The 13,610-nt window shown below is 39.5% G+C and overlaps 1 protein-coding gene across 1 annotated transcript in view; it reads left to right on the top strand.

Annotated features, from left to right (window-relative positions):
• Gmds (GDP-mannose 4,6-dehydratase) overlaps positions 1-13,610 on the top strand; it is a 522,315-nt gene that overhangs the window by 240,238 nt on the left and 268,467 nt on the right. The window contains exon 7 of the mRNA XM_032885259.1: positions 536-663. Within this exon, the coding sequence (XP_032741150.1) occupies positions 536-663 (128 nt within the window). The remainder of the gene's footprint in view (positions 1-535; positions 664-13,610) is intronic.

The following is a 13,610-nucleotide window of genomic DNA, read 5'->3' as shown; positions in this document are numbered from 1 at the left end:
GAGAGAAAGCACCACTTATTTTGTTAAGAGAAAGGCAGCCCAAAGAAAATCCTGTTGGGTTTCCTGTAACTAGTTTTACCCTGTGAACGCTTACTTTCCTCCCTCTTCCCATGGGCCTTAAAATAGCCTTATTAATAGAAATATATGATGTTTGTGTTTAAAAAAAAAACCAGGGTGGTCTTAGATGTCTGTCTTCCATTCTGGCATTTCCCTTTATACAGCCCTTTAGAATTTTCTGTTTAAAAACTGGCATTCCAATAGCTTTTCTTTGGCCTAAAGCCTGGGTTACACATTGAAACAGCAAATTAGGAATGTTAAGACATCCTCCAAAGAAGAAATGTTTGTTATGAAAGTGGAGCTGATATGACACTTAGAATTAGAGCTTCTTAACTTGTCTAAGTGACAGCTAATGATCGTTCTTCTTTTTATATTGTTATTTTAGGGGGAGGGAATGGGATGAAAGAAATGCCCAGAGGCTGATACTGTGAAATGTCAAATGTACTCTACTGATAATACATCTTTTGTCTCTTTTTAGGAGCTAATTTTGTTACTCGAAAAATTAGCCGGTCAGTAGCTAAGATTTACCTTGGACAACTGGAATGTTTCAGTTTGGGAAATCTGGATGCCAAACGAGACTGGGGCCATGCCAAGGACTATGTAGAGGTAGGAACTGACTCATTACATTAAAACTGCCTGTATTCATTTATACTTTAAATGAGAGGCCAGCAGTAAGAAACTTGACCTAGAAGTAGTCAGAAAGAAGCTTATGCTGACACAAATATGGCTAACCGCGCTAAACTGTTTAAGCTCCATGGCTTAGAAGTATACACTGGGCATGGTGAATATCACTTAACAAGGAATCTTCCCAGATTTCTACTCTCGATCAAAATGAAAGTGTTGGCCAGTGCTTTGAATGATAATGTGTATGTTGACGTTTATAGTGTTGGAAGGTTGTTCTTCATTTTCTAAAGCTTTTATCCTGCCCGACTTATTTCATATTTCCTTCTTTCCCACAACAGCATTCACAAAACTACTAGTTCTCAAATCTTTAACACATAATATCTGATATTTTTAATTAATCTAAGTCCTTTAGATATGGAGTCTTTTTTTTTTTTTTTTTTTTTTTTTTTTTGGAGCTGGGGACAGATATGAAGTCTTCTTAAATCCCTCTTAAGTACAGTTGTTGGGGAGCTTTCAATTCTGTGCTAAGGTTATAAGCCTCGCACTTCTTTCTATTGCATACCACTGAGCTCTACTCATCCTGGTATCGCAAGATAATGTGTTATGGTTAAATAGAAAGTTAACTCAATCTTTCCACTCTTAGACTTCCCATAGAGTGAAGCTTACCTTAGCTTTGTTTACTGCGTTAAGTGCATAGCGTGTAGTTTTGTTTTTCTTTCGTTTAAATCATTTTTTTTGCTCTGGTTACCATGCTTATAAATATCCATGTTGGTTCTGTGGCCAGTTTGGTTGATAAATAGATGTGAACTAGCTTGGAAGCGATGCCATCAGTTCCCTGTCATTGCACAGCTGCTCACATATTCCTGTACTCACATTATACTGTCTTAAAGGAATTTTGTCTAGAAATTGGATCCGGCGTCCATGTGCAGCGATTTAATCCAAAAGAAGGAACGTTTACAAAAGGCAGTAGATCACAGTTCACTGCCCCACAGAGGTTAGCTTCTCCTGTGTTTCCATTCTTGTTTGTAACAACTAACATCATGCATGACCTTGAGAAGGAAGTACTAGTTTATTCTATGCACGTAAATTATGATGTAAAATTCAGAATACTGTAACATTTGTTTTTTTAAGGTAGCTTTCTAAGCTTTAATTACAAAGAAACATTTTAGTAGATGTCCTTAGATATGAGATGATTGCATCAAAACTATTCATACTTTTAAAAAAGAAGGGAGCAGAGGATGAGATGTGGACATGAGAAGCTGACCTTAAATGGAGAATAATATTGTAACATAAGCATGTCATTATTTCAACAATATTCATTGGTGGTTAGCCTTCTGTTATACATCTATATATACTCTGAAATGCCAAGAACACTGTCTCTAAACTCATTTGCTTCAAGAACAAAATAGACTGAATTATTTTATTATTTTTTGCTATTTGAACAAAGAAGCAGACTGTGTTGGAACTCAGAAATTCATTAAATCTTGATAGTGAAGGAGATACTCCACCACACATTGGAAGTACTTTCTCTGGTTTATGCTTTCTCTGTAGTCTTTCTCTGTTGCCTTGCCTTTGAAGTGAATGCATGTAAAGCCTTCACAGTAGTGGTTGGAACTGACATCGTTTAATTAGACAAGAAAGAATACTGTACAGCAGTGTGACTGTTGACTGTGTACATCAATGAGGAGAGAAGCTTGTTATAACCAGTGGCCCTGTGTCCTTCTCACACTGGAGAGGATCAAGTACCACTTCTAAGAGGTACAGCCAGATCTGCACACAAGGCCTACTTGTATTCATATAAAAATGTAAAACTCCTAAACATTTCCCTTAAATACTCTTAGAAAGTTGTCTCAGATGAAGTCATTGTTCTGAGTGAATGACAAGGTGGTACAGTACACTACGCCCCAAAACCAGAATATAGAAAGATACACCTGGCACTGAGGTGATTAAGTCTTTTAATAAAATTGGCAAGTGGCAGCCACCTAGTCACTCACATGTATTAAGGCCTACTTGACAGCACAGAGGTCTTTGTTCTATAAGACAAGGGGTTTTGTATATGGAGGATTCTCCTAGAGTTCCAGCAGTAACGTATGTTGCTGATGTAAGAACTTTTTTTTCTTTATAGTTCTCATTTAAATGTTCTAAAATAAGTCTAAATTCAGTTGGTTCCTGGAAAAAAAGATATCTTAAATAAAAATTTATAGTTTGCTACTGTATAGTAGTATTGTTCCTTTTGGTTCTAAGTTTATTAAAATGATATTTTTAGAGCCTTGCAGTTACATCTTTTTGTCAAAATTAAAGGCAACAGTCATAAAAGTACAGAAAAACACATGTTATTTGGGAAAGTGTATTTCCTGACAGGGTGGTCAGCCTGTTGATAGGTGTAGATCAGACAGGTCATGCTGGTGTTTCATCTACACATATTAATCATATACAGTGCCTCTCATTTATGCATAAAGCTGTTGGTAAACCTAGAGGGTTTGCATTTAAATGTGGTGAACAATTGCCCTGCTTGATGCAGCATATTGTTGCCAACAGTGAAGTGAATTGCTATTCTGCTAACACAGGTTATGCCTCAGTTTACCAATTTGTGAAAGGGATATAACTACTCTAAAAAAAATGCTGACTACAATGTTGGGCATATGTTAGGTCCTCCTCTGTCTTATAAATATTCTTCAACAATTTATATAGTCATTGCCTGTTGCTGGATCTGACTCATGAACATCTACTTACAGTTCTATTCCTTAAATCAAAATGCTTTAAGAATAATTTAAGTGAGCAAAATACTTTTCAACTTAAAGAACAAATGTTAAATCTTCATTAAGTTATGATCTAATCAGAAAAAACATTGTTACAACTTTTCCAGTGTCCTTTTATAAATATTCTAAAGTATGCAGAATGATAACCATCCTTCTTCCCTAATTAATACCAAACACTGCAACATTTTAAAAAATACTATTACCAATTACCATAGTGCTAATGGCCAGCAGTTTTAAGTCTGAATTTATGCAAACACAAGCTGTCAAGTTTCCATACTTCTCACAAATATAGCTAGATTCCCACCTGAAATTTTTCGTATTTTCTTTACTATTTTTCTGAGCTGGTGTGACGTGCATTACTTAGGGACTGACCTAATTGGGATGAGATTTGTGAAGAAAGACAGACACACAGATATATGTACAGAAAAGCTGGGATTGGATGGGCTGTATACTAGAACATACCAGTAGTCCAAAATGTCAGCCAGTTTGTTTTATACATCTGAATTGAAGAGTTAAAAATTCTTTTCACACTTACATGATATAGTTGCATTCCCTGTGTACTGAAGAGTTTTCCCTCTCCTCTTCCCGTCTACTTGCCTTCCACCTCCACTGTTGTATGTAGACCTCCAAAGCTCTCCAGGGTTCCCTGCTTCCAGCTTCACTCACCTGCTGTCTGCCTCCTCCTATGAATGAATGAAAGTTCTTTAATTTCAGTAGCAAGATTATAGAATATCACCTAAGCTCACATATAGTTTTTCTGATGAAAATAACCGAATATTATCATCCAGCACTTCACTTTTACACTAGTGCATTTTGGAAAGAGAAAAATGTATTTGCAATTTGTCTTTTTAATTCATGAGCTATATACACACAAATAAAGCCCTGTTTTAAATTCATTATCAGGCATAGTTTGGCTGTATCCTACTGACGGTCACCATCATTACAGGAAGTCATTACCTAAATTACACGGTGTACTCTTATGGAACCTGGTGAGGCAGCTTGAGGATCTGCCCTTTTGCTTTCTGGACTGCTAGAGTACCTACACCAGGCCCAGGTGCCTGAGCTTGGCCTCAGGGGACCTTTTAATACAAACATTTAATTGTGCCTTTTTATCCAAAGCCACAAAACCAAAATGTTCTAAGATGAACATTCCCTTAAGTAACGAAACATTTTATTTTCTGCTTCTATTTACTCCACACTAAGAAGTGTCTCTTCTGCTTATTCTCTTCAGTGGAATCATAGCAACAACACTGTTACTGGTGGTTGGGGTCTGGGCAAGATTTCCTGGTTCCTTTATAGAACTGAAATAAAGATTCACACAAATTGCAGTAAAAGCTCACACAGATTGCAGAGTAACTGGGAGACTTTATTCGAAGCAAAGCTGTAGAATGCATGTCAGACCACACTTCGAGGGGTCATGACCTCAAGAGTGAAGATCGTCAGGGACCCTGATTATTGCTTGGGACTTTTTTTTTTTTTTTTTTTTTTTTGAGAGAAAGTAATTGTTACTGAGGACATAATTCAAGTGGTTCTGTGTTTGGGCTGACAGGTATAGATCATGTAGGCTCTTGCTTACTGTCCATATGCTTTCTGCATTTTGAAACCAGTTTTAGCCCTTTTCATACACAATTATGCATAGGTTTATGATGGTGAATAATGGATTCTCCCTAAAAGTTTGAGGTCACAGCGGTCTTTCATAGGCCTCGGACTATGTTTCAGACTCTGTCTCAGTGAAACCTGAATGCAGGGCCTGAATCTTTCTCATCTTTATTTTGGGCCATATCAGGCCTTGCAACTTTCCTTGTACAGGATGAGTGAATGTATGACCATTTATTTCTTTGTAAACTGGTACCCTTTTAAAGTATTATAAAATAAGGTATACCTATGAGATGTGTGGATATTTGGTTACACTAAGACATTTCCCACTTACTGAGCATGATTACCACATTTTTGTTGATGTATGATGGGTTTGTTCAAGGACCTGCTATAAAGGATACACAGGCATGCCCATGTACTCTTATGCGACATCAGCTTCTTCTAACAGCAGGAAATTAGAATTTAGATCCAACTATTGGACTTTATTGTTATTTTTAATATGATAAAATATTGACAGAAAAATATTACATGCAAGCTCCACTGGCCCTGATTTCTAAAAAATTAAAATCATAAAAACAGCACTAAGAAGCCCAGTGCCCTCTGTGTCTGATAATGTGGCATGAGGCAGTTTAGAAACTTTTTCACTGATGGCTAGACCAGCATCCAGAAGTCTCATTTACTGGAGAGTTCCTCTAGGTAGACCTAGATTTCTATTGCAGGTGCTATGGTCACTGAAAATCTTTCGACGTTTGCATTTCTTTTCTTCTCGTTTTTGATTAACTCCAACACACGAAGTTAGGGAGTAGGTGACCTTCTAATAAGGGTCTGTGTTTTAAATATACATGACATTTATTTATAGATTTTTGTGTCTGGTGCTTGGAATGGAAGCCAGGACTCTGCTCCACTTGAGTATGTCCTGGGATCTGGAGCTACGTCCATGTAACCTGGAAGATCCCTGTTAAGACTACCTGACAAGGAGGGTAAAAACAAAGCAGGTTACACGGGAAGAAGAAAGGAAGTATTAGATGAGGTTTTTGGTAGGCATGACTTCATTTTAGCTGCCTGACTCCTACGTGTTAAGAAGATAGGTACTAGTTCCTCAGTCTGTCTCAAGGCCTCTGACTCATAGAATAATGATGGTGGCTGGCTACCTGTGTTGGAGGGGACAGGAGGCATTCCAGAAAGATGACTGTGGCCTCCCACCTCTAGCTACCAAGTGCATGGCACCTGAATATTTACTTCATATTCTCCAGGGAAAGACCAACATTAGGATCTCTGTACTTTCATCGTTCATTTTCCATCACATGATGCCTCCTTTATGTGAAAATGACTGTATCTTTAAATTTAGTTTGAGCATCAATATAGGAAGATCTCACCAGGCCTTTCCTTAAACCCAGAAAGAATATTGTACTTCTCGCTTTTGATGTCCTGTGATTTGCATTTTTCCATTTGATTTCTCCCACAAAACCTTTGGCCCTGCCTATCACAGCCATGAGAAAAGGCTGGTGCTGTGAGAAGCTGCCATCCTTTCATTAAACTCTTGCTTCATGCCTGAAGGGTTTCAGCCCTGTCGCTTCTGAATCTTTAGTTTTTGGTTTCTGGGTCTGGTTTTGGTGTCTGGGCTATCCTTGTAAGATTTCAAAGCCTCTTTTCACTAACTTTAAACATTTATGTGTGCGCGCGCGCGCGCGTGTGTGTGTGTGTGTGTGTGTGTGTGTGTGTGTGTGTGTGTGTGTGTCTGTCTGTCTGTCTGTCTGTCTGTCTGTCTGTCTGTCTGCATGGATATATGTAGCACGTGTGTGGCTGGTGCCTTTGATGACCTGAAGAGGGCATCAACTCCCCTAGAACTCCAGTTACAGATGGGTTGTGAGCCATTTGGTTGCTGGGACTAAACCTAAGTCCTCTGCAAGAACAGCAAATGCTCTTAACTACCTCACCTCTGCCTCCAGCATACCACACTGGCTTTAAATGGGGACCATCGCACAGTCATGTACCTTTCACGCAATGCTACAAATAATAATAATACTCTTAAATTTTTCCTGTTTTGTCACTGACCTTCTAATTCTCCTCTTATCCAAATCCAACAGAAGTGGAGTAAGAACCACTGTGAAGTGTTTGAAGAGCCAGAAGTCACGAAGGCAGAGTCCTCCATGCTAAGCAGCAGGCTTCCTCTTCAGTATTAACTTAATAGTTGTACAGTCATGTAATTTGAGGGAGATATCACCTCTGTACAGGAAAGACAAGTTTTATAGAACTCATTTCATTTGATCCTTATCTATAAAATACAAAAGAAAACAAAACAAAGCCAAAGAAGGTTCAAGAAGGGGCAGGGTGGTTTAAATTCCATTGCCTTTTGTCAGTGGAGCTGAAAGTTTCCTTGTGGTTGACTATCTGTCAGGGCCTTTGGGAAACAGCATCCGTGACTGGCTTGGGCCAATGAGTCATCTATTAAATTTATCCCTGATGAATTACAGGTTGGCTTGCTTAAGTGCATATAGCACAGGACCTTGGGATCTTAGAAGTCTGTGAGGTTCAAAGAAAGCAGAGTGGCTTTGATACTTCCCGGGCAACTCTTCTAACTTCCTAGACCCTGAATTTCTGTCCTTAGCTGCTTTCTTTTTCCTGACTCTCAGCTCTTTTCTCCTTTTCTCTCTCTTCATCCCCTTCTTTGCTTGCCTTTCCCTCCCTCCCTCTCTCCTGAGTGTCAGATTGGGGCCGGCTCTCCCAGCAGAATATCTCTGACAGGGCTGACAGTAGTTTGAGCTGCCTTATTCTATATCTGTGTGCATTAGTAGATCAGCAGCAGCATGCAAAGCATTGTATTGTAAAGGTACTCATTCCTTCTTCTGACACTGTGCTTTCCATGTAGCAGGAAATAAAAATACACTTGAGAATAGAAGGCTAAACTATGGAAGTCAGACTTAGATAGTTGACAGTCTACTAAAAGAAATATTTTCCAACAGTTTTCACCCAGGTAGGAACCCTGAGGTTTTCAGCACAGCCCAAGTAGCTGGGCAGCCATTCATGAGCAGCAGAGAAGTCTTTCCTACTCCTGTGTTTGTGAACAACTCGAAGAGTTGATTTTGAAGATTTCCCTTTGGTGTTGGGGGTTTTATCTCAGTGGTATAGTGCTTACCTAGAAAACTCAAAGCCCTGGGCTCCCTTCTCAAATCAGGATGTGTGTACAGGGAAGGAGTGAAAACACTTTCCCAGATCTGAAATGCCATTAAGGTTAAATATTCACCCAGCCTCTTCATGGCCTTGAAAATGTTTCTGACTGCTGTTTGCTGTGTAAAATACGTACTTTATAATTTTAATTTTATTTTCACAAAAGTCTAGTAAGGTACTATCCTTCTTTCCCATTCAAGCCCAGGTCTAAGACATGGAACCAAAGCCTCAGGCTGTGCTCCTCTCCTGCCCTTTCCTGGATGTCTTCTCACACCTAGGGCTGCGCCATCTTTCTAGAATGCAGCTGTGTTAGTGGTGCTCTGGGACCTGTGCCTTGTTTGGAGCTCTGTTCCAGCTACCCCAATTTCCTGCTTCCATGACTGGGGCTGTGCACATGGGCCCCATGAACTCCTTGAGCTGTCACTGTGCCCTACTACTGATGTTTTCTTAAGGTTCTAGTATATTTCAGGGTCAGCCCTGAGTTGCCTCTTGAACATCTTTCTTAAGGACAGACCTCTTTTCTTTTTGCTGTCCTAGTTTACCAAAGGGATTTACTGTTTCCTCATTGGCCCTCAGGCTAGTCTTCATTTGTATCTTCCCAATACCCCATAATATCCACTATTCTGCTTAATGACTACCTGATTGAGTCAACAAATTCCTTCCAAGTCAGTCTCATAGGTTTGTCCAATTCAAACACTGAAGAAGCCTTGCATATTGTCTACCAGTCTCCTCCACTGACAGTATTTAACTATTGGTTTGTTATAAAAATAGTTTTACAATCTGATGTTGACAATGTCCATTCAGACTAGTTGTCAAAATTGCTCCATATGTCACTAGAGGCATGAATGAAGTCAAAGGGGTTGGCAATTAATGGCCAACACATGCCTCACATATGCCAGGACAGGCTGTTTGGGATCCTTCCAAGACCTCTGTGATTACAGACAGTAACTCTTGTTGTCCTATATCCCTCCATCTGGGCCAAGTAGTCAGATATGACAACAGTCAGAGCAAAGAACAGCATAGAGCTCCAACTGCCTGCTCAAGATTTGCTGAAGGGGCTTTGAAGCATCCAAGTGTGGTGTTGAAGACCTGGGATGAGTACTCTACAGGAGATAGATGAAGTTTGTCCAGACAAAGCCAGGTGCCCTAGAAGATACTTGCTAAATTTCAAGTGTATATCATGGCACAGGTGTAGACTAACAGAGCCTTACACATATGCTTTTCCACCCAAGAAGCCAGCTTAGATTTCTATGTCAGGCATGATCTCGCCTGTAGACTTTTCCTGTAGTAGAGAATAATCAGTTTTACATGGTAAATAAGAAGCCAGAGTACACACTGTAGTTATTTTAGACTGTATTTAATGGTTCACCTTGCAGAAGACCCAATTTCAGTCTTACTCCCAGCATTCATGTCCAGCAGGTTCATTCGTAACTCCAGCTTCAGGAATTCCAATGCCTATGGCCTGTGGAGATACCAGTACACATGTGCACATACCCACATACAGTGTTGCACACTAGAACATAATTTTTAAATAAAAAAAATCTTACTTTAAAAGGAGGGGTCTGGAGAGTTGGTTCAGCAGTTAAGAGTGTCTACTGCTTTTGCAGAGGCTCCAAGTTCAGTTCTCAGCACTCGTGTCAGGTGGCTTACAACCACCTGTAACTCTGGTTCCTGGGGTTTGAGGACACCTGAACCCATGGGCATATACCCACTGACAGATAAATATATTTAATTTAAAATAATAAAAACATCTTTAAAGGTGTACCTGAAAATAGTTTCTGGTGCTGTTAGCTTCATTTCATTGCTGTGGTACCCCAAAGCATCCTCAGAAGCCTTTTTCATTCAACAAAGCCATGGACCTATGGGATTCATCTACTGTATAATTTCTCTTAACTTATATTTACTAATGTAATTGGGACATAATGCAAAACTGACCTGCCTCATTTACATGTATCTGCTGCTAGATTTCCATTTTATTCATTCTGCATTTTTGCATTTGACCTATTAGTACTTTGTTGGATTTATACAGGGAGAAAAAGCTCTCTCAGCAGAACCATCTGGCTTCGTTTCCTGTTTCTCTCTTGCCCTATGTACTCTTGCAAGGCCACCCTGCGGCTTTCCGAGAGGCCGTGTTACACTGGTGGTCTTCAGCTCAACTTCAATGATGGGAACTTACACTCTACAGGCTTATTAAAAGTCTGATGTCTCCAAGGTGGAGGACTGCACGTTGTCATTCCTCACACAGTATTCTAGTCTGATTGTTCCCCTGTAGCTAGAATACTGTCTTTTCAAAAAGAATTAAACTGTTGTTCTAGTCTTTAAGGAAGGAGATTTCTGTTAGAATATATTTAACTTTTTAATATTCTAGTTGCACATGTGTATATGTTGTGTGTGTCTCTATCCATGGGTTTGTGCACATGTGTGCAGATGTGCACAGAGACTAGAGATGTGGGATCCCTCAGGAGCCAGAGCTACAGATTACTGTGCGCTACCTGAGAGAGTCCTGGGAGCAGAACTAGGGCCCATTGACAATAAAGGCTGGAATTAATAGGGAATAATAAAAATGAATAGTAAATAATAAAATAATTCAAAACAGGCAAATTATATAATAAAATGCACAAAGTTCACATTTTATATGGCAGAAGCGAGATAAATCTAATTTTCTAAAACAGTTTGTAGAGCTGCAGAGATGGCTTAGCCATTAAGAGTGCTCAGTGCTTTTCTACAGGACTGGAATTTGATTCCCAGCAACCATGTTAGGCAGCTCACAACTGTCTAATCACAATTCAGACAATCTGACATCCTCTTCTGGGCTCTTCAGGCACCCACACACGTGTGCTTATTCACACGCAGACAGATATATAGGAAGACATACAAAATGGAGCCTTCCATATCCTCTAAGTGGATCCTTGGTGTTAACAATACAAATAGCACATGCGAGCATGTTGGGATTTGGAGGCTCTTATGCTACCCAAGATTCTATTTAAAACTTTTAAATATAACCGTAGATGTGCACATAGAGAAAGTACTAGGGGTTAGAGGCTTTGAAACAAATTCTGTATCAAAGGATCCAGTTATTTGAGATATCACTTCCTCTGTAGCCTGAGTAGTCTGTGATCCTCTGAAGACTCCACTCAATCCTAGTGCTGCTTGGAGGTGGTCAGGGTTGGAGAGGGCATTCAGATTTAATTTTAAGAGGGAGGAAGAAAGTTAAAAATTGAGGCTAATAAAAGTTAATGAGGAACATTTGAATCCTTTAATGATTCGGTTCATGTTGAAAGTCAGAATGGTACTTGTCATTATGACATGCGTGTGGCAACATCCTCTTTGCCCAAATTCTTTTCCCTTGAAAACAAGCCATAGAGGTATATCGTGTGCTCGTGGTTGCTGTTCATTTTTCTGACAGATTCCATAGTTTTTAACAAAGGAGAAAAGAACTGGCCAACAGGAATTGAAATAGAAAATCTGTTTACTCTGCTATTCCCAGCTATAACACAAACCAGCTTGTAAAACATAGTTAACAGCTAAATGACCACGGCTGTCTCTTTGTGCTTACGTTTTTATCTTGGGATGGGAATCATTCTTCAAACCCAGCGGGTACACTTAATATGCTAGTTTTCATTTGAGCGTTTCCTTTCAGTCTTGAGTGTTTGGGGAGGTGGCCTGACTCAGCATCCTGTGTTAATGGTCCAAAGACAGCAGCTCAAGCTTTGCCTGCTGTTCTCTTGTGGGGTGTAACACGCTCTAGAGATGATCCTTTGAGAAGGCTACTCCCCTCTAGCCCTGTCTTTGTCGCACATCAAGTGTACGTGTGCAGTTCTTGCTAATTCTCTTGCTCAAAAACTGTGCCAGACGTCCGTTTACCTCCCATGCCCAGGCGATGGGAAAGTATTTCATAGCAGAAAACGTTAGACAGGTGCTCCAGTGACTGAGATACAGAAGTAAATCAAATCACCTACATGTAACACAGAAAGGTCATGGGCTAAAGAAAGTGTCGTTTTGTACTTTATCAGTTGATCATTTTACCCCCTTTGGGGCTGGGATAGGGTGATGCTTGAGAAGAAACCCAGAGCCAACCATATGGGAAGCACATCCTATACCATTAGATTACATTTCTAGCCATCTATGTTTTTCTTGAAAGAATTAAATCAACTTTTCTATAGCAAAAATTTTCAATTAAACACTGAATTGTTCTAAATAAAAACTTATTTTTCCCAGAAGGTATCAACCTCATCATGTGGTTGCTTGGTTGTTCTTGTTTTTTAGGGGAATGAGTAAGCACGTGCTTCCTCTACATGGACCTCAGTTTTCCATTTTAGTGCCTACACTCTTCTCCAACTGTAAATATGGACATACTGTTGAGTCTATTGGCCTAATTCCTGCTGCTTGTGTGCTGTCCTGAGGAGTGCTCCTCCAGTGGGATTTGGGGTATTAAGCTTTCTTCTGCCACCTTTTCTACCTGGTGGGGGGCAGTGAGGAGGAACCCACTTTGATTTTACCCTCTTCAGAATTAGGCACTAGACTTCTGTGTAATTTTAGATTCATAGGCTAAGTATGAGATCTTATCTTAAGAGACCCACCATCCATTAGGGATCATAAAATTAGTGATTTTAAATACCAATCGTAGAATGTAGTACTCTGTGCTACAGAGTATATTTTTATGTTCTAACATGTGCATTTCCTGAGTGACAGAGAATTTATATAGCCTGATACCATCTCTCCTTATCCACCCCCACAACTTTCACCAGTTATTCTGGGCTACAGAAAGCTGACATCTATTTTTGTTTACATCAATGGATGAAAGATGCTAACTAAAGTGTGCTCTGTTAGGAATATAATTTAGGCTACATAAGTAAGGTACATTATTTTATGTAATGCGACATTTCTATGTGGGGGATAACTCAGTGGAAGAATGCATACTTAGCCTTTTCACGGCCCCAGTTTGGTCTCCAGCAATAATAATAATTATAATTAATACTAAAAAAGAAACCTTCTGGCAACCGCACTAAAATACTAAATAATAAAATGGCTGGAAAACTGGCTCAGCGGTTAAAAGCTTGTGCAGTGCTCGCAGAGGAGCTGAGCAATTGTATCAGTCAGCTCCCAACTCCTGCAACTACAGCTCCATGTCCTCAGGCATGTGTGCACACACACATATAAGCAATAAAACAATGTTTGAAAGTAATGATTACATGACATTAATGCTATACTATATTCAGCTAGCCAGCTCCCAATGTTATTTAAATAAGTAAAAGATACTTTTAAATTATCAAGAAATTTAATATTTCATTTTAAGTCTTGAAAACTTCAGTGAAATTCAACACACGGTATTTCCACTAGAAACCAACACACTTAGGGTGCATTGCAAGAATAGTACCTCCCATCAAGAATGGCGGATAGTTGTGT

The sequence above is a fragment of the Rattus rattus genome, chromosome 14 (genome assembly GCF_011064425.1).
Source record: "Rattus rattus isolate New Zealand chromosome 14, Rrattus_CSIRO_v1, whole genome shotgun sequence".
Lineage (NCBI taxonomy): Eukaryota > Metazoa > Chordata > Mammalia > Rodentia > Muridae > Rattus > Rattus rattus.
Note: the sequence above shows the minus strand (reverse complement) of the source record. Positions and strands in the feature narration are given on the sequence as shown.